The following is a 22026-nucleotide window of genomic DNA, read 5'->3' on the forward strand; positions in this document are numbered from 1 at the left end:
ATAATACATATGTTTTGTTTACATTGGCGCCATGTTCTGAAATGCCTCCAACATCCCGTGGGAAATTGCAGAGAGCCACATCAAATAACAGAAATACTCATCATAAACTTTGATGAAAGATACATGTTTTACATAGAATTAAAGATAAACTTGTTATTAATGCAACCGCTGTGTCAGATTTCAAAAAAGCTTTACGGCAAAAGCACAATATTCAATAATCTGAGTACAGCGTTCAGCCACAAAAGCAAGCCATACAGTTACCCGCCAAATTGTGGAGTCAACAAAAGTCAGAAATAGCATTATAAATCTTCACTTACCTTTGCTGATCTTCGTCGGAATGCACTCCCAGGACTCCCACTTCCACAAGAAATGTTCGATTACGTCCATATTTATGTCCAAATCGCTCAGTTTTGTTGGCGCGTTTAGTTCAAAGGCACAATCCAGACAAAGTCAAAAGAGTTCCATTACAGTTTGTAGAAACATGTCAAACGATGTTTACAATCAATCCTTAGGTTTTTTTAATAATAAATCTTGAATAATATTCCAACCGGACAATAGCGTATTCATTACAGAGAAAAAAGAAGGAACCGCGCGCCCGCGTGACTGCGCAGTAAACAACTCATTGGCCTCAGCCTAGTCCACTTGTTGAAACGGCTCTTATTCGACCCCCTTCAACAATAGAAGCCTCAAACAACTTTCTAAAGACTGTTGACATCTGCTGGAAGCCTTGGGAAGTGCAATCTGGCCCCATAGACACAGCATAGGCAATCACTTAAATGAAACTACAAACCTCAGATTTTCCACTTCCTGGTTGGATTTGAGTTTTGAGTTTTGTTATACTCCCAGACATTATTTTAACAGTTTTGGAAACTTTAGAGTTTTCTATCCAAATCTACTACTTATATGCATATCATAGCTTCTGGGCCTGGGTAACAAGCCGTTTACTCTGGGCACCTTATTCATCCAAGCTACTCAATACTGCCCCCCTTTCCCAAAGAAGTTAAGAACTGATTCTTATTTTCAATGATGGCCTAGGAACAGTGGGTTAACTGCCTTGTTCAGGGGCAGAACGACATTTTTACCTTGTCAGCTCGGGGATTCGATCTTGCAACCTTTTGGTTACTAGTCCAACGCTCTAACCACTGGGCTACTTGCCGCCCCGGTATCACGGTACCAAAACGTCATGATACTTCTGACACCAATATATTGTTTTATACCGTAGTACCGTTTCATATGATACTACCATATTTTTCATCCCTACTGATCTAAAGATCCTGCTGGTGCATGTTTATAAATTCAGTTGAATTCAAGCAATAGCCACTAGTCTCTTGTATGCGCAGGGCCAATAATATCCACTTCACTCATGTGCATATCACGTGTGGCAGCTGTAATTAGTCCTGTAATCAGTCCTCACTCACCTGCTTCTCTCTGTCTGCTCTTCATGCGCATCTATTCCTCCATCAGCTTTTAAAATATACACTGAACAAAAATATAAACGCAACCTCCAACAATTTCAAAGATTTTACTGAGATCCAGTTCATATAAGGAAATCAGTGGATTAGTCCCTAATTTATGGATTTCACATGACTGGGAATACAGATATGCATCTGGTCATAGATACCTTTAAAAATAAGGTAGGGGCGTGGATCAGAACCAGTCAGTAACTGGTGTGACCACCATTTGCATCATGCAGCGCGCCTCGTCTCCTTCACATAGAGTTGATCAGGCTGGTGATTGTGGCCTGTGAAATGTTGTCCCACTCCTCTTCAATGGCTGTGCGAAGTTGCTGGATATTGGCGGAAGTGGATCATGCTGTCGTATACGTCGATCCAGAGCATCCTAAACATGCTCATTGGGTAAGTATGCAGGCCGTCGAAGAACTGGGACATTTTCAGCTTCCAGGAATTGTGTACAGATCCTTGTGACATAGGGCTGTGCATTATCATGCTGGGAGGTGATGGCGGCAGATGAATGGCACAATGGTCCTCAGGATCTCCTCATCACGGTATTTCTGTGCATTCAAATTGCCATCGATAAAATGCAATTGTGTTCGTTGTCCATAGCTTATGCCTGCCCATACCATAACTCCACCACCACCATAGGGCACTCTGTTCACAACATCCGTGAAGAGCACACTTCTCCAGTGGCCATCGAAGGTGAGTGTTTGCCCAATGAAGTCGGTTATGACCTCGAACTGCAGTCTTCAAGCACACAGTTGAGCTTCCCTGAGACAGTTTCTGACCGTTTGCATAAATTCTTTGTTTGAAGACCCACAGTTTCATCAGCTGTTCGGGTGGCTGGTCTCAGACGATCCCGCAGGTGAAGAAGCTGGATGTGGAAGTCCTGGGATGGCGTGGTTACTTGTGGTCTGTTGTTGGGAGGCCGGTTGGATGTACTGCCAAATTCTCTAAAAAGATTTTGGTGGTGGCTTATGGTAGATAAATTAACATTCAATTCTCTGGCACAGGTGTGGTGGACATTACTGCAGTCAGCATGCCAATTGCAAGCTCCCACAACTTGAGACATCTGTGGCATTGTTGTGAGAACAGCATGTTTTAGAGGGCCTTTTATTGCCTCCAGCACAAGGTTCACCTGTGTAAAGATCATGCAGTTTAATCAGCTTCTTGATATGCCACACCTGTCAGGTGGATGGATTATCTTGGCAAAGCTGAAATGCTCACAAACAAGGATGTAAACAAATTTCTGCACAAAATTTGAGATGCTTTGTGTGCTTATGAAATCTTTCTGGGATCTTTTATTTTAGCTCATGAAACATGGGACCGACACCTTTTTATATGTTTTATATTTTTGTTCAGTGTAATTTAGCTGTGATGGTGAGCGGGATGCAGACCCAGATGAGTCTAAGGTTGTTAGATTTGTACATTTGTTACATTGGAGCAGAGCGCACAGGGAGCGATGTTGATACATTGTATCATTTCATCACCTGTTATAAGCAAGAGCAAAGGTCAGTCTTGAGTAGACTTTGCAAGATCACCTTCATGCAGCCTCTGAGTGCCAGAGGGAAAAATGGACAGCCATGCTTGCAGCTTTACAGCAAAGAAAACTAGCATAAACGGTTCAAAACAGTATGACCCATATTACCAGAGATGCGTTTTTTTCTATCGGGATTTGCGTGCATTTAATATCATTTCACAGACCGTGTCGTTTTTTGAACTAATCCCTGGTCGCTGATTATTGGTTTGATAACAAATTACGTTGTTCAGTCATGTTACCTAGCTAGCTAACAACCTGGTAACTTGACAGTAGGTTTAAGTAAATTTCATTGGCACAGGAAGAAAGGAAAAGGGTCTGCTACTCATGATGTGCTTCAAAGGTAGGATTCATATTGGCCTAATGTAAGCCTAAACTATATCAAAAATCTATTTATTTCTGGCGCTCCTTAAATTTTGTTCGGTGCCTAACCTTTTAAAAGTTGGGAGCAGTGTTTGTGGCAGAGCGAGAGAGTGGTGTGAGTTTGAGAGCAAGGGAGACGGTGTGTGTGTGGGGGAGGGAGTGTGTGCATCTGTTAACTCGAGTAAAGGTTTCATGCCGTGTTTGTTTTTTAGTTTTAGTTTTTAACCTTTATTTAACTAGGCAAGTTTTCCCCTTACTGCCACAATGACATGCATGTATTAATATATTCCTTCCTCCCATTCCTCCAGCCAAATCCAAGGTATGCCTTTGCAAATATGAGCTATCAGCTCTCTGCAGTATTCTATTATACACCGAACAGTGTGAAGTTAAATTCGATGTGTTGTATTGAGTAGAAGAGTGAATTTCAGTGACAGGATTTTGTGTAGCACATGTACATGATGGTGCGAGTAGGACGCCAGACCACAGATTAAAAAATAATGGGGGTGTGTATATGGGGCCAAAATAATGGCCTGCCCAACATTTGTATACATAAGCCTAAGTATGATGGGATGTTAATTGTTTAATAAACTCAGGAACTACACCTGGGTGGAAGCACCTGCTTTCAATATAACAATGTATCCCTTTTTTTTTTTAAGTCTTCCATTATTTTGGCAGTTACCTGTATCTGATGGGGTTGTTGATCATTGATGGCTAAGATGATCCCTATATTTCTAAAGGTTGAGAATGAACCAGAGCCAAAGGAAGAAGTGAAGGAGGAGGAAGACGAGGATGAAGAGGAAGACGACGATGGAGAGTCTGGCCGGTTGCGTTTCAAAACGGAGCGCAAAGATGTCACGTCTGGTGTTGTGCGGCTGGCGGATGCGGGAACCAAACGACGGAACATTCCTGAAACATTAGGTACATTAATGTACAACCTTGCACTGTTATATAAACTGTAATATATTTGTGTGCTTTGTTTGGTTACGTTGTTTGGTTGAAGGGCATTTCAAGTTTAACTCCTGTACCTAAACAATTTGGATCAAAAGAAAATGCTTAAGTGCAGCTTGAGCAATTCTTACTGAATGGCTTGTATTTGAATGTCCTAATGTTAACCTCGTGGGGATGTGTTTTGCCCTCCAGAGCTGTCTGAAGAGGCAAAAGCAGACCTGATGGAGTTTGAGGAGAAGGAGCGCCAGAGGAAGCAGGGCCGCTTTGGGGGCCGAGGAGGAGATAGAGGAGCATTCAGAGGTCGAGGATTAAGAGGGAGGTTCCCCGGATTTGGGATGGGAGACTTCGGTGGAGGAAGAGGACGAATGAATGACATGAGGCTCCCAATGGTGCCTCTACATATGGGCATGCAGGTAAATCTTATTAAAATAATCTGACACAATATAAAAGGATTATCTATCTCTTGATATTCTGTAATGTCACTTTAAATTATAGAATTGTTTACGATTAGCTTACTTGAGTGTATGTGTGCAAGACAATTTAAAGCTTTGCTTACTGAATATTGGCACAGCTATGTGGGCTATTTTTTTCTTGTTCTCACACATGCCATTGTCATCATGGCATATTGGATTTAGTTTCTCGTGGCCTTTTTATTATTAGACATCTCTTGAAGCATATAATCTGTTTTTTTAAGATGTTCATCCATATACAGTTGAACTCGGAAGCTTATATACACTTAGGTTGTCATTAAAGGGAGTCATTAAAACTCGTTTTTCAACCACTCCACACACATTTCTTGTTAACAAACTATAGTTTTGGCAAGTCGGTCAGGACATCTACTTTGTGCATGACACAAGTAATTCTTCCAACAATTGTTTACAGGCAGATTATTTCACTTACAATGAATTATATCACAATTCCAGTGGGTCAGAAGTTTACATATACTAAGTTGACTGTGCCTTGAAACAGCTTGGAAAATTCCAGAAAATGATGTCATGGCTTTAGGAGGTGTACCTGTAAATGTATTTCAAGGCCTACCTTCAAATTCAGTGCCTCTTTGCTTGACAACATGGGAAAATCCAAAGAAATCAGCCAAGACCTCAGAAAAAAATTGTAGTAGTACGCAAGTATAAACACCATGGGACCACGCAGCCGTCATACCGCTCAGGAAGGAGACGCGTTCTGTCTCCTAGAGATAAACGTGCTTTGGTGCGAAAAGTGCAAATCAATCCTAGAATAACAGCAAAGGACCTTGTGAAGATGCTGGAGGAAACAGGTACAAAAGTATTTATATCCACAGTAAAACGAGTCCTATGTCGACATAACCTGAAAGACCGCTCGGCAAGGAAGAAGCCAGTGCTCCAGAACCGCCATTAAAAAAGCCAGACTACAGTTTGCAACTGCACATGGGGACAAAGATCGTACTTTTTGGAGAAATGTCCTCTGGTCTGATGAAACAAAAATAGAACTGTTTGGCCATAATGACTATCATTATGTTTGGAGGAAAAAGGGGGAGGCTTGCAAGCCGAAGAACACCTTCCCAACCGTGAAGCACGGGGTGGCAGCATCATGTTGTGGGGGTGCTTTGCTGCAGGATGGACTGGTGCACTTCACAAAATAGATGGCATCATGAGGCAGGAAATTATGTGGATATATTGAAGCAACATCTCAAGACATCAGTCAAGAAGTTAAAGCTTGGTCGCAAATGGTCAATGACCCCAAGCATACTTCCAAAGTTGTGGCAAAATGGCTTAAGGACAACCAAGTCAAGGTATTGGAGTGGCCATTACAAAGCCCTGACCACAATCTTGTAGAAAATGTGTGGGCAGAACTGAAAAAACGTGTGCGAGCAAGGAAGCAATCAAACCTGACTCAGTTACACCAGCTCTGTCCGGAAGAATGGGCCAAAATTCACCCAACTTATTGTGGGAAGCTTGTGGAAGGCTACTCGAAACATTTGACCCAAGTTAAACAATTTTTAAAGGCAATGCTACCAAATAATAATTGAGTGTATGTAAACTTCTGATCCACTGGGAATGTGATGAAAGAAATAAAAGCTGAAAGAAATCATTCTCTCTACTATTATTCTGACATTTCACATTCTTAATATAAAGTGGTGAGCCTAACTGACCTAAAATGGAATTTTTACTAGGATTAAATGTCAGGAATTGTGAAACTGAGTTTAAATGTATTTTGCTAAGGTGTATGTAAACTTCTGACTTCAACTGTATGCAACGCCTTGGAGGTTGAAGGTCACTTGTTGAACGCGGAAAGAGGGATAGCTCGGTTTGATGTTTTGGACGTCTCTGGCAAAATTATTCGAATGAAAAAGTTTGGTTACTAGTTCCCTTTTTTGGGGGGGGGGTTCCTGCAACTCAGTTAGCCTCAGTTGCTGCGACCACTATATCTGTCCAGGGATCCTGCCTACCAAAAGTTAGAATGAAGAGCTGCTTGGCGTAGCAGCTAGCCTAGCTGTTAACTAGCTAGCAAGGTTTATTTTACAGCTTGAACACAGCCTGTGATGCAGTTAGTCCTTGTGGCTGGGACTGCTATAGTGGGAAGCAATATTTGACATGTTTTTAATACAGTATATTATATATACATCACATGCGACTCGTAATTAGGTTAAAGAATTAGCCTATTAACATTATCTGACTCAATAAAGATATACAAGATACAATAAAATATACAAGCTAGCATTAGGCAATGAGTTGACGTTGACTAGCAAGAATTGGTATGAAAATGGTCGATGTCAAAGGCAGATATTTAATTAACATTGTACAATGAATGGATTTATAAACAAGGCATTAAGCATTACAAGGCATTCTAAGCATATAGATCCTAAGATTATAGAACAGGACAAAGCATGAACAAAGAGATGCCTACTCGGCCAGGGGCCTGGAAGCCTAGGGAAGGAGAATTGATCATACAACCTTCCTCCATGGTTTTGAAACAGGATAAGAGAGAACAGAGGCATTTAATAAAAAAATAAAAAAAAGGTGTTATCGCCTTTATATAACCAGGTAGGCCGATCGGTAAGCTGCTCAGACAGCTGATGCTTAAAGTTAGAGAGGGAGATATAAGACTTCAGCTTCAGAGATTTTTGCAATTCATTCCAGTCATTTACAACAGAGAAATGGAAGGCTAAGGCGGCCAAAGGAAGTGTTGGCTTTGGGGATGAACATTGCAAATGTCCCTGCTGGAGTGCCTGCTATGGGTGGGTGTTGCTATGGTGACCAGTGAGCTGAYATAAGGCGGGGCTTTACCTAGCAAAGACTTTTAGATGACCTGGAGCCAGTGGGTTTGGCGACAGATATGAGGGCCAGCCAATGAGAGCATACAGGTCGCAGTGGTGGGTAGAATATGGGGCTTTGGTGATAAAACGGATGGCACTGTGATAGACTACTCAGCAAACTGGATGTAGAGTGTTGGGGGGCTATTTTGTAAAAGACATCGCCAAAGTCAAGGATCGGTAGGATAGTCAGTTTTACCAGGGTATGTTTGGCGGCATGAGTGAAGGAGGCTTTGTTGTGAAATAGGAAGCCGATTCTAGATTTAATTTTGAATTGGAGATGCTTAATGTGAGTCTGGAAGGAGAGTTTACAGTCTAACCAGACACCTAGGTATTTGTAGTTGTCCACATTCTAGGTCAGAACCGTCCAGTGTAGTGATGCTAGTCGGGCGGGAGGGTGCGGGCAGCAATCGGTTGAAGAGCATGCGCTTAGTTTTACTAGCATTTAAAAGCAGTTGGAGGCCACGGAAGGAGAGTTGTATGGCGTTGACGCTCGTTTGGAGGTTTGTTAGCACAGTGTCCAAAGAAGGGCCAGATGTATACAGAATGGGGTCGTCTGCGTAGAGGTGGATCAGAGAATCACCAGCAGCAAGAGCGACATCATTGTTATATACAGAGAAAAGAGTCGGCCCGAGAATTGAGCCCTGTGGCACCCCCATAGAGACTGCAGAGGTCTGGACAACAGGCCCTCCGATTTGACACACTAAACTCTATCTGAGAGGTTGTTGGTGAACCAGGCGAGGCAGTCATTTGAGAAGCCAAGGCTATTCAAATCAAATTTATTTATATAGCCCTTCTTACATCAGCTGATATCTCAAAGTGCTGTTCAGAAACCCAGCCTAAAACCCCAAACAGCAAGCAATGCAGGTGTAGAAGCACGGTGGCTAGGAAAAACTCCCTAGAAAGGCCATTGAGTCTGCTGATAAGAATGTGGCGATCGACAGTCGAAAGCCTTGGCCAGGGCGATGAAGACGGCTGCACAATACTGTCTTTTATCGATGGCGGTTATGATTTCATTTAGGACCTTGAGCGTGGCTGAGGTGCACCTATGACCAACTCGGAAACCAGATTGAATAGAGGAGAAGGTACGGTGGGATTCGAAATGTTCGGTGATCTGTTTATTAACTTGGCTTTCGAAGATTTATGATGGGCAGGATGGATATAGGTCTATAACAGTTTGGGTCTAGAGTGTCTTCCCCTTTGAAGAGGGGGACGACTGTGACAGCTTTCCAATCTTTGGGGATCTCAGACGATACGAAAGAAATTGAATAGGATAGTAATAGGGGTTGCAACCATTTCGGTTGATCATTTTAGAAAGAGAGGGTCCAGATTGTCTAGCCCAGCTGATTTGTACAGATCCAGATTTTGCAGTTCTTTCAGAACATCAGCTGTCTGTATTTGGGTGAAGGAGACGTGGTGGGGTTTGGGCAAGTTGCTGCAGGGGGTGCTGAGATGTTGGCCAGGGTAGGGGTAGCCAGGTGGAAAGCATGGCCAGCCATGGAAAAATGCTGATTGAAATTATCGAATATTTATTGTTGGTGACAGTGTTTCCTATCCTCAGTGCAGTGGGCAGCTGGGAGGAGGTGCTCTTATTCTCCATGGACTTTATTGTCCCAAACCTTTTTGGAGTTAGTGCTACAGCAAGCAAATTTCTGTTTGAAAAAGCAAGCCTTAGCTTTCCTAACTGACTGAGTACAGTCGTGGCCAAAAGTTTTGAACGACACATATTCATTTTCACAAAGTTTGCTGCTTCAGTGTCTTTAGATATTTTTGTCAGATGTTACTATGGAATACTGAAGTATAATTACAAGCATTTCATAAGTGTCAAAGGCTTTTATTGACAATTACACGAAGTTGATGCAAATAGTCAATATTTGCAGTGTTGACCCTTCTTTTTCAAGACCTCTGCAATCCACCCTGGTATGCTGTCAATTAACTTCTGGGCCACATCCTGACTGATGGCAGCCCATTCTTGCATAATCAATGCTTGGAGTTTGTCAGAATTTGTGGGTTTTTGTTTGTTCCACCTACCTCTTGAGGATTGGCCACAAGTTCTCAATGGGATTAAGGTCTGGGGAGTTTCCTGGCCATGGACCCAAAATATCGATGTTTTGTTCCCCGAGCCACTTAGTTATCACTTTTGCCTTATGGCAAGGTGCTCCATCATGCTGGAAAAGGCATTGTTCGTCACCAAACTGTTCCTGGATGGTTGGGAGAAGTTCCTCTCGGTGGATGTGTTGGTACCATTCTTTATTCATGGCTGTGTTCTTAAGCAAAATTGTGAGTGAGCCCACTCCCTTGGCTGAGAAGCAACCCCACACATGAATGGTCTCAGGATGCTTTACTGGTTGGCATGACACAGGACTGATGGTAGCACTCACCTTGTCTTCTCCGGACAAGCTTTTTTCCGGATGCCCCAAACAATCGGAAAGGGGATTCATCAGAGAAAATGACTTTACCCCAGTCCTCAGCAGTCCAATCCCTGTACCTTTTGCAGAATATTTGTCTGTCCCTGATGTTTATCCTGGAGAGAAGTGGCTTCTTTGCTGCCCTTCTTGACACCAGGCCATCCTCCAAAAGTCTTCGCCTCACTGTGTGTGCAGATGCACTCGCACCTGCCTGCTGCCATTCCTGAGCAAGCTCTGTACTGGTGGAGCCCCGATCCCGCAGCTGAATCAACTTTAGGAGATGGTCCTGGCGCTTGCTGGACTTTCTTGGGCGCCCTGAAGCCTTCTTCACGACAATTGAACCGCTCTCCTTGAAGTTCTTGATGGTCCTATAAATGATTGATTTAGGTGCAATATTACTGTCAGCAGTGAAGCCCTTTTTGTGCAAAGCAATGATGACGCACGTGTTTCCTTGCAGGTAACCATGGTTGACAGAGGAAGAACAATGATTCAAAGCACCACCCTCCTTTTGAAGCTTCTAGTCTGTTATTCGAACTCAATCAGCATGACAGAGTGATCTCCAGCCTTGTCCTCGTCAACACTCACACCTGTGTTAACGAGAGAATCACTGACATAATGTCAGCTGGTTTTGTGGCAGGGCTGAAATGCAGTGGAAATGTTGTTGGGGGATTCAGTTCATTTGCATGGCAAAGAGGGACTTTGCAATTCATCTGATCACTCTTCATAACATTCTGGAGTATATGCAAATTGCCATCATACAAACTGAGGCAGCAGACTTTGTGAAAATTAATATTTGTGTCATTCTCAAAACTTTTGGCCACGAATGTATATTGGTTCCTGACTTCCCTGTAAAGTTGCGTATCGCGGGGACTATTTGATGCAAATGCAGAACGCCACAGGCTGTTTTTGTGCTGATCAAGGGCAGTCAAGTCTGGGGTGAACCAAGGGCTATATCTGTTCTTAGTTCTACAATTTTTGAGTGGGCCATGCTTATTTAAGATGGAGAGGGAAAGCACTTTTGAAGAGCAACCAGGCATCCTCTACTGACGGAATGAGGTCAATATCCTTCCAGGATACCCGGGCCAGGTCGATTAGAAAGGCCTGCTCGCTGAAGTGTTTTAGGGAGCGTTTGACAGTGATGAGGGGAACCGGGGGCTGAGGGGGGGTCTATAACAAGCGGCAACGGTGAGGGACTTGTTTCTAGAAAGGTGTATTTTTAATAGTAGAAGCTCGAATTGTTTGGGCACAGACCTGATAGTATGACGGAACTCTGCAGTAGATTGCAACTCCGCCCCCTTTGGCAGTTCTATCTTGTCGGGAAATGTTATAGTTAAGGATGGACATTTCAGGATTTTTGGTGGCCTTCCTAAGCCAGGATTCAGACAGGGCTAGGATATCCGGGTTGGTGGAGTGTGCTAAAGCAGTGAATATAAGAAACTTAGGGAGGAGGCTTCTAATGTTAACATGCATGAAACTAATGCTTTTACGGTTACAGAAGTCAACAAATGAGAGCGCCTGGGGAATGGGAGTGATGCTGGGGGCTGCAGGGCCTGGGTTAACCTCTACATCACCAGAGGAACAAAGGAGGAGTAGGATAAGAGTACGGCTAAAGGGTAAAATAATTGGTCGTCTAGTGCGTTCAGAACGGGGAGTTAAAGTGGCAAGTTTCTCGGCGTTGAAGAATAGATTCAAGGCATAATGTATAGACAAGGGTATGGTAGGATGTGAGTACAGTGGAGGTAAGCCTAGGCATTGAGTGACGATGAGAGAGGTTTTGTCTCTAGAGGCACCATTTAAGCCAGGTGCGATCACCACATGTGTAGGGGTGGAACATAAGGGCTAGCTAAGGAATATTGAGCAGGGCTGGACGCTCAACAGTGAAATAAGACAAAAAGTACTAACCAAAACAGCAATGGACAAGGAATATTGACATTAGGGAGAGATGTGTAGCCGAGTGATCATAGGGTCCAGTGAGTAGCTAGGCGAGCTGGAGGCACGGCGATTCAGACAGCTAGCAGGCCGGGGATAGCAGATGGGCCTCAGGGGAACTTCGCAACGGGAGAGTCTGTTGAAACCCCCTCGGACGGTTACGTCGGCAGGCCAGTTGTGATGGATCGGCGGTGCTCCGTGTCGACAGCAAAGGGTCCAGGCCAATTGGCAGAAGAGGTATTGAAGCCCAGGAATTATCTGATGGAATTCTTCGGCTAGCCGGGAGAAGGGCCTAGCTCGAGGCTAGCTCCAGGCTAACTGGTGTTTGCTTCAGGGCAGAAACCCACTCGGACGGTTACGTCGGTAGACCAGTCGTGGTGGATCGGCGGGGCTCCGTGTCGGCAGCAAAAGGTCCAGGGCAATTGTCAAGAGGTATTTGAAGCCCAGGAATTGCTTGATGGAATCTCTTAGGCTAGCCGGGAGATGGGCCTAGTTCGAGGCTAGCTCCAGGCTAACTGGTGCTTGCTTCGGGACAGAGACGTTAGACCGTAGTAGCCACTCGGATAGCAGCTAGCTAGCTGCGATGATCCGGAGTAAAGGTTCAGAGCTTGCGGTAGGAATTTCGGAGATGTGGTAGAGAAAAGCAGTCCAATATGCTCTGGGAAGATATCGCGCTGTGCAGGCTGGCAGGAGTTACCTGGGCTGAGGCTGGCAGTCCGCGTTAAAGGTGATTACCGCTAGCAGTGGCTAACTCACTACTAGTTAGCTGGCTAGCTTCTGAAGGGGGTTCCTTGGGTGAGGCGGGTTGCCGTCAGACTATGTTCAGTCCGTAGATGGAAAATGAGATTAAAAAAATTAAAAAAAGACATATATGTGTATATATATATATATATACACTGCTCAAAAAAATAAAGGGAACACTTAAACAACACAATGTAACTCCAAGTCAATCACACTTCCGTGAAATCAAACTGTCCACTTAGGAAGCAACACTGATTGACAATAAAGTTCACATGCTGTTGTGCAAATGGAATAGACAAAAGGTGGAAATTATAGGCAATTAGCAAGAAATACAGAATCGTTCCGTATTTTATCTAAATATTGCTGTTACATTGCACAACCTTCAATGTTATGTCATAATTACGTAAAATTCTGGCAAATTAGTTCGCCAGGCGGCCCAAACTGTTGCATATACCCTGACTCTACATGCAATGAACGCAAGAGAAGTGACACAATTTCCCTAGTTTAATATTGCCTGCTAACATGAATTTCTTTTAACTAAATATGCAGGTTTAAAAAAATATATACTTCTGTGTATTGATTTTAAGGCATTGATGTTTATGGTTAGGTACATTCGTGTAACGATTGTGCTTTTTTCGCAAATGTGCTTTTGTTAACTTCTTGCCACTAGGGGGGTGCTATTTCGACATAGCACAAATGTGTATCCAATGTAAACGGTCTCCTACTCAATTCTTGCTCGTACAATATGCATATTATTCTTACTATTGGATAGAAAACACTCTAGTTTCTAAAACCGTTGGAATTATGTCTGTAAGTGAAACAGAACTCGACTTAGAGCACTTTTCCTATGTCTGTGTGAGAATGGGAAATTTTATCATCTGCTTTGAGACCTGTCTTTAACTTTGCCTGTCTTCTATTGGTTGAGATGCACTGCATACGCCTTCCCCTGGCTGTTAGCGAATAGGGAGAGTTGAAATGACGTGGCTACGTATTTCCCAAAGTTTTTAAATTGATTGGAACCGAGGTGTCCGACCTTTTGGGACTAAGCGCTGACGCAAAGAGGGTCTTGGCATGTCTTTTTAGAACGTCTGGTTTTAGCTCCTAGAAGTATCCGGCTCTGTTTTTATTCGCTATAGGCTTTAAAGACATCATAATCTTGTTATTTTGAACCGAATTATACCAGTTTAGGTCAGTATATTGCGATTTTCAGGTATTTATTTCCATGGCGCTGTAGAAACGTGGGTGTCTCTCTCTCGAATGCCATTCTGTACTGCTAATTGCAACGTCGAGGGAAAKATTCTCCAACCCAGCAACGATTCTTTTGGCCAACGGACACCTTTCACAAGATTCTGATGGGAGTTCAGCTAATAGTAGGTACTATTTATGCTGATAAAACGTTGTTCTGTTGAAAAAGAAAAATGTATTAGACGCCATTATTTTCCATGTAGCGTTGCGCTATCGCACCCTGTATTGTACCCAGTATTGCGCAGTAAGGTTCATTTTAAAAATGTAATTCAGCGATTGCATTAAGAACTAATTTCTCTTTCAATTGCTGTCCAACCTGTATTTTTTTWGTCAAGTTTATGAATAGTTTTCGATAAGATTAGGTGCCTTTCCAAAATGGCGCCGGACAGATTGCTTGATTTTTTGCCCACTAAACACGTTGTGTAACCACGAATTYTGCGGCTAAATATGCACATTTTCGAACAAACTATATGCATTGTGTAATATGATGTTACAGGACTGTCATCTGAAGAATTCTGAGAAGGTTAGTGAAAAAATTAATAGCGTTTGGTGGTTTATAACGTTATTGCTATTTTTGGCATGAATCAATGCTACTGTGTGACTGACTTGTAGTAAGCTAAGATAACGCTATATTGTGTTTTCGCTGTAAAACACTTAGAAAATCTGACATATTGGCTATATTCACATGATCTGTGTCTTTCATCTGCTGTACGCTGTGTATTTTTAAGAAATGTTTTATGATGAGTAATTAGCTAATACACGATGGTCTCTGTAGTTATTCTAGTCATTTTAGTGATAGTTGTAATGGGGGCTGCAATTGTAAACTATGATTTATACCTGAAATATGCACATTTTTCTAACAAAACCTATGCTATACAATAAATATGTTATCAGACTGTCATCTGATGAGAATTGTTTCTTGGTTAGTGGCTATTTATATCTTTATTTGGTCGAATTTGTGATAGCTACTGATGCAGTAAAAAAAATGGTGGAGTAAAAAAAGTGGTGTCTTTTGCTAACGTGGTTAGCTAATAGATTTACATATTGTGTCTTCCCTGTAAAACATTTAAAAAATCAGAGATGATGGCTTGAATCACAAGATCTGTATCTTTCATTTGGTGTCTTGGACTTGTGATTTCATGAACATTTTATTTTATGATATCCCTGTAACTTTAGGCTAGGCTATGCTAGTCAGCTTTTGCGATGGGGGGGATCCCGGATCCGGGTTTGTGACTCGTGAAAGGTTAAATCATCCCCCGTTTGGCGAAGTTGGCTGTCTTTGTTAGGAAGAAATGGTCTTCACACAGTTCGCAACGAGCCAGGCGGCCCAAACTGCTGCATATACCCTGACTCTGTTGCACAGAACGCAAGAAGTGACACAATTTCCCTAGTTAAAATAAATTCATGTTAGCAGGCAATATTAACTAAATATGCAGGTTAAAAAATATATACTTGTGTATTGATTTTAAAGAAAGGCATTGATGTTTATGGTTAGGTACACATTGGTGCAACGACAGTGCTTTTTTTCGCCAATGCGCTTGTTAAATCATCCCCCGTTTGGTGAAGTAGGCTGTGATTCAATGATAAATTAACAGGCACCGCATCGATTATATGCAACGCAGGACAAGCTAGATAAACTAGTAATATCATCAACCATGTGTAGTTAATTATTGATTATGTTAAGATTGATTATTTTTTATAAAGATACGTTTAATGCTAGCTAGCACCTTACAGTGGCTCCTTGCTGCACTCGCATAACAGGTAGTCAAGCCTGCCACGCAGTCTCCTCGTGGAGTGCAATGTGATCGGCATCCAAAAATGCCGTTTACCGATTGTTATGAAAACTTAAAATCGGCCGTAATTAAATCGGCCATTCCGATTAATCGGTCGACCTCTACTCTCACGCATGCTTCAGTGTTGCTTGCCTTGAAGCAAAAAGCATGAAGAGGCATTTAGCCTGTCTGATAGGCTTACATCACTGGGCAGCGCAGCTCGCGTCACTGGGCAGCTCGCAGCTGTAGTCTGTAATAGTTTGCAAGCCCTGCCACATCCGACAAGCTTCAGAGCCTGTGTAGTAGGGTTCAATCTTAGTCCTGCTTTGCCTGTTTGATGGTTCGTCTGAGGGTATAGCGGGATCTCTTATAAGCGCCCGGATTAGTGTCCCGCTCCTTGAAAGCAGCAGCTCTAGCCTTCAGCTCAGTGCGGATGTTGCCTGTAATTCATGGCTTCTGGTTGAGATATGTACGTACGGTCACTGTGGGGATGACGTCGTCGATGTACTTATTGATGGAGCCGGTGACTGTGGTGGTGTATACTCAATCCCATTGAATGAATTCCAGAATATATTCTAGTCTGTGCTAGCAAAACAGTCCTGCAGTGTAGCATCCGCGTCATCTGACCACTTCTGTATTGAGCGAGTCACTGGTACTTCCTGCTTTAGTTTTTGCTTGTATCAGGAGGATAGAATTATGGTCAGAATTTCCAAATGGAAGGCGAGGGAGAGCTTTGTAGGTGTCTCTGTGTGTGGAGTAAAGGTGGTCTAGAGTTTATTTATTTATTTATTATTATTTTTTTCTCTGGTCAATAATGATAAGCCACCAGGTATAGAAAACCTTAATGGGAAACTATTGAATGGTAGCAGACTTTATTCCCACCTCCTATTTGCTACAGTGCCTTGCAAAAGTATTCACCCCCTTTGGCATTTGTCCTATTTTGTTGCATTACAACCTGTAATATAAATGTTTATGTGGATGTCATGTAATGGACATACACAAAATAGTCCAAATTGGTGAAGTGAAATTAAATAAATTGTTTCAAAAAATGTAAAAAGGAAAAGTGGAATGTGCATATGTATTCACCCCCTTTGCTATGAAGCCCCTAAATAAGATATGGGCAACAATTTACCTTCAGAAGTCACATAATTAGTTAGATTGCACACAGGTGGACATAATTTAAGTGTCACATGATCTCAGTATATATACACCTGTTCTGAAAGGCCCCACTGAAAGGCCCAACCCTCGAGTGGTTTATGGATTAACATGTACATTTCTTGGAATGGCCTAGTCAAAGCCCAGAACTCAATCCAATTGAGAATCTGTGGTATGATTTAAAGATCGCTGTACACCAGCGGAACCCATCCAACTTGAAGGAGCTGGAGCAGTTTTGCCTTGAAGAATGGGCAAAAATCCAAATGGCTAGATGTGGCAAGCTTATATAGACGTACCTCAAGATACCTGCAGCTGTAAGTGCTGCAAAAGGTGGCTCTACAAAATATTGACTTTGGGTGGGTGAATAGTTATGCATGTTCAAGTTTTCTGTTTTTTGTGTGTCTTATTTCTTGTTTGTTTCACACAAATATTTTGCATCTTCAAAGTGGTAGGCATGTTGTGTAAATCAAATGATACAATCCCCCCCAAAAAATCTATTTTAATTCTAGGTTGTAAGGCAACAAAATAAGAAAAATGCCAAGGAGGGTGAATACTTTCGCAAGTCACTGTATATATTTAACCAAAGACTAAAGGAGTGTGTGTCCACAGGTGTGGAATGAAGTTAAAGTAATTCCACTACCTAAAAATAGTAAAGCACCCATTGCTGGTTGTAACAGCTGCACAATCAGTTTGCTACCTGTTCTTAGTAAACTGATGGAGAGAATTGTGTTTGCCCAAATAAGTTAACTACTGACTTTCAGCATGCATATAGGGCACTCAACAGTACTGCACTGACTCAGATGACTGATTGGTTCAAATAAATGGGTAATAACATGATAGTTGGAGCTGTATTGTTAGCTTTCAGTGCCGCCTTTTGATGTTATTGATCATAAATTGTTATTGACAACTAAACTCACTTGCTATGGCTATACATTGCCTGCCATCATGGTTGGAGAGTTATTTATCCAATAGAACCTGGATTTTGTTCTTCAATGGAAGCTTCTCTAATATCAGATATGTACAGTGCGTTGTCCCTCTCGGCACTTGCCTTGAGCCGTTAATCTTCTCTATTTTTACAAATCGTTTAACACAAAGCTATACTGAAAAAGTATAAATGCCACATGTAATGTTGGTTTCATGAGATTAAATAAAATAAATGTTCCATACACACAACAAGCTTATTTCTCAATTTTGTGCAGAAATTTGTTAACATCCCTGTTGGTGAGCATTTGTCCTTTGCCAAGATAATCCACCTGACAAGTGTGGCATATCAAAAAGCTGATTAAACAGCATTATCATTACACAAGTGCACCATGTGCTGGGGACAATAAAAGGCCATTCTAAAATGTGTAGTTTTGTCACAACACAATGCCACAGATGTCTCAAGTTTTTGAGGTAGCTTACAATTGGCATGCTGACTGCAGGATTGTCCACCACACCTGTTTCCAGAGAATTTTATGTTAATTTCTCTACCATAAACCCCCTCCAACTGCGTTTTTAGAGAATTTGGCAGTAAGTCCAACCAGCCTCATAACCGCAGACCACGTTTAACCACACCATCCCAGGACCTCCACATCCGGCTTCTTCACCTGCGGGATCGTCTGAGACCAGCCACCCGGACAGCTGATGAAACTGTGGGTTTGCATAACCAAATAATTTCTGCACAAACCGTACCAGGGTCTTGACCTGACAGCAGTTCGGCGTCGTAACGGACTTCAGTGGGCAAATGCTCACCTTCGATGGCCGCTGATCAATCCCGGTTTCAACTGTACAGGGCAGACGGCAGACAGCGTGTATGGTGTCTTGTGGGTGAGCGGTTTGCTGATGTCAATGTTGTGAACAGAACCTCACCGCCACCATGGGGTAATGGTATGGGCAGGCATAAGCTACGGGAAAAAAAACACATTTGCATTTTATCAATGGCAATTTGAATGCAAAGATACCGTGACGAGATCCTGATGCCCATTATCATGCCATTCATCCGATGCCATCACCTCATGTTTCAGTTTGATAATGTATAGCCCCATGTTGCAAGGACAGAATTCTCTAATTCCCGCCAATATCCAGCAACTTTGCATCGGCATTGAAGAGTGGATTAGGATTAAATCCATAGATTAGGGCCTAATGAATTTATTTCAATATAACTGTAAATTGAATTTATATGTAACTCAGTTAAATATTTGAAACTGTTGCATATTGCGTTTTATTTTTGTTCAGTGTAGGACTATGTATCACAATGGGTGATTTTAATAATAAATACATCTAAATTTAAAAGCATTGTATTTGGTTCAAAACATTCTCTAAGACCTTAACCTCAATTGGAGTTGTACATAAAGGGAGTGACCATTGAGGAAGTTAAACTTCTTTGTAGAACATTGGATGGTCAGTTACTCAAGCAAACAGCAAAATTACCTTTAAAAAAAAACTGATTACAAAATAACTTGTGGAACGAGGGGGACACACTAACACCTTGTTTTATTTGTACCGTTTGGATGATTATTTTTGTTGCATTGTTTGTACAGGGAGTGTACAAAACATTAGGAACACCTTCCTAATATTGAGTTGCACCCACTTTTGCCATAAGAACATTTTTAATTTGTTGGGACATGGCCTCTACAAGGTGTCAAGCGTTCCACAGGGATGCTGGCACATGTTGACTCAATGCGTCCCACAGTTGTGTCAAGTTGGCTGGATGTCCTGTGGGTGATGGACCTTTTCTTGATACATTCTCATTTACTGTGCTATATATAACCTATGTTACTCGACATCTCTGACTTGTCGGTCTTCCCTCTCTCCATCACTCTCGTTACCTCCAATTAGCAGTCTCCCTCGAGAATGACTCCCCCTCACCAACGTCATCATCCTCATCAGCAGCACCATCGTCAGGGTGGCCCTCGAGGGCCCTCCTTCCAGGAGCACAGCGGCAGCACGCTGGCCCTGCAGCCCCTTCTCCCCCTGCACATGGCCCAACGCCGGGCACCAGTCAGGCCCCAGATGGACCCACCACACCGCATGATGAGTCCCCCTCCCTCACACAACCACCAACAGCAGCAGCAGCCCAAGAACATCCACATCAACCCCCATTTCAGGGGCCCTGCATCCTCCCCTGCACAAGGTAGGTTTGCACTTTGGGCTGCTCCGCATGTTTGCAGGGCCAAATAGCACCCCATTCCCTAGATAATGCACTACTGTTGGCCCTGGTCAAAGTAGTGCATTATGTAGGGAATTAGGGTGCTATTTGATACGCACACCTGGTCCTCTTTCATTGGCTTCTGACTTATTGTAATGATGGTGCCTCTTCTGTTGAATGTTGTGAGTATTTGCAACTTAGGTGAAGGCATAATATGCAATTTCGTTGGCAGTTATCAGTGCACTGCTTTGAAAAGTGTCATGTTTGGGTTGAATGACATGAGGATACTTCTCAAAGCCAGTAATAAGTTTGTTGTTTTTTGCCAGCATCTCCATTCCTCAATCTGTTTATCTGCCATGTCTTTCCAGACTGCCATTGAAGTGTGTGTGTGTGTGACTGTGTGTGTGGAGGGGGACAGGATAACGGGAGTGTTTTAAAGAGGTTGGCAAATGTCCCTGAACCCATATAGTGTATTTAGACCCCTTGACTTTTTCTAAATTTTGTTACGTTACAGCCTTATTCTAAAATGGATTACATCGTTTTTTCCCCCTCAATCTGCACACAATACCCCATAATGACAAATAAATCACATTTACATAAGTATTCAGACACTTTACTCAGTACTTTGTTGAAGCACCTTTGGCAGTGATTACGGCCTCGTTCTTTAGTTCCTTTTTGCCTCTGTCAAGATGTGTACATTCAGAGATTTGTCCCAAAGCCGCTCCTGCTTTGTCTTGGCTGTGTGCTTAGGGTCGTTATCCTGTTGGAAGGTGAACCGTCATCCCAGTCTAAGGTCCTAACCTAGTCCAGAGCGCTTTTCATCAAGGATCTCTTTCTACTTTACTCCGTTCATGTTTCCCTCGATCCCGATGAGTCTCCCAGTCACCTGCCGCTGAAAAACATCCCTACAGCATGATGCTGCCACCACCATGCTTCACCGTAGGGATGGTGCCAGGTTTCCTCCAGACGTGAAGCTTGTCATTCAGGCCAAAGAGTTCAATCTTGGTTTCATCAGACCAGATAATCTTGTTTCTCATTGTCTGCGAGTCCTTTAGGCACCTTTTATGGCAGGCTATCATGTGCCTTTTACTGAGGCCCGGCTTCCGTCTGGCCACTCTACCATAAAGGCCTGATTGGTGGAGTGCTGCAGAGATGGTGGTTCTTCTGGATGGTTCTCCCATCTCCACAGAGGAACTCTGGAGCTCTTTCAGTGACCATCAGGTTCTTGGTCACCTCCCGGATCAAGTCCCTTCTCCCCCAGTTGCTCAGTTTCTCTGGGCAGCCAGCTCTAGGAAGTGTCTTGGTGGTTCCAAACCACTTTCATTTATGAATGGTGATGGCCATTGTGTTCTTGGGGACCTTCAATGCTGAAGACATTTTTTGGTACCCTTCCCCAATCCTGTCTTGGGGGCTCATGGCTTGGTTTTTGCTCTGACATGCACTGTCAACTGTGGGACCTTATATAGACAGGCGTGTGCCTTTCCAAATCATGTCCAATCAATTCAATTTACCACAAGTGGACTTCGTTGTAGAAACATCTCAAGGCTGATCAATGGAAACAAGATTCTCAATTTTGAGTCTCATAGCAAAGGGTCTGAATACTTATGTAAATGAGTTATTTCTGTTTTTTAGGTTTAATACATTTGCAAAAAATTCTGAAAACCTGTTTTCACTTTGTCGTTATAGTGTGTAGATTGATGAGGGGGGAAAAAATAATTTAACCTCTTATGGATCCCTTGAGCGCGAATCCTGCTCGAATTCCGTTAGCGGGATTGATTTGACAACATCCAGTGAAATTGTAGCGTGCCAAATTCAAACTACAGAAATATCAATATTCAGCCTTCACGAAAATATAAGTGTAATACATCAAAATAAAGCTTAACTTCTTGTTAATCCAGCCGCTGTCTTAGATTTCAAAAAGGCTTTACGGCGAAAGCAAACCATGCGATTATCTGAGGACAGCGCCCCGCATACAAACACATGAAAATCATTTTTCAACCAGGCAGATGCGACACAAAAGTCAGAAATAGCCATATAATAAATGCCTTACCT

General features: G+C 42.7%; 1 protein-coding gene across 5 annotated transcripts in view; it reads left to right on the plus strand.

Annotated features, from left to right (window-relative positions):
* Window positions 1-22026, plus strand: part of LOC111953193 (RNA-binding protein 33) — a 56287-nt gene that overhangs the window by 14266 nt on the left and 19995 nt on the right. For 4 of the 5 annotated variants that reach the window (XM_023972302.2, XM_023972306.2, XM_023972304.2 and 1 more), the window contains exons 7-9: window positions 4092-4272; window positions 4495-4715; window positions 19665-19959. In XM_023972302.2, coding sequence (XP_023828070.1) covers window positions 4092-4272; window positions 4495-4715; window positions 19665-19959 — 697 coding nt within the window. The remainder of the gene's footprint in view (window positions 1-4091; window positions 4273-4494; window positions 4716-19664; window positions 19960-22026) is intronic. The other variant, XM_023972303.2, reaches the window with a different exon arrangement.

The sequence above is a fragment of the Salvelinus sp. IW2-2015 genome, linkage group LG27, assembly GCF_002910315.2.
Source record: "Salvelinus sp. IW2-2015 linkage group LG27, ASM291031v2, whole genome shotgun sequence".
Lineage (NCBI taxonomy): Eukaryota > Metazoa > Chordata > Actinopteri > Salmoniformes > Salmonidae > Salvelinus > Salvelinus sp. IW2-2015.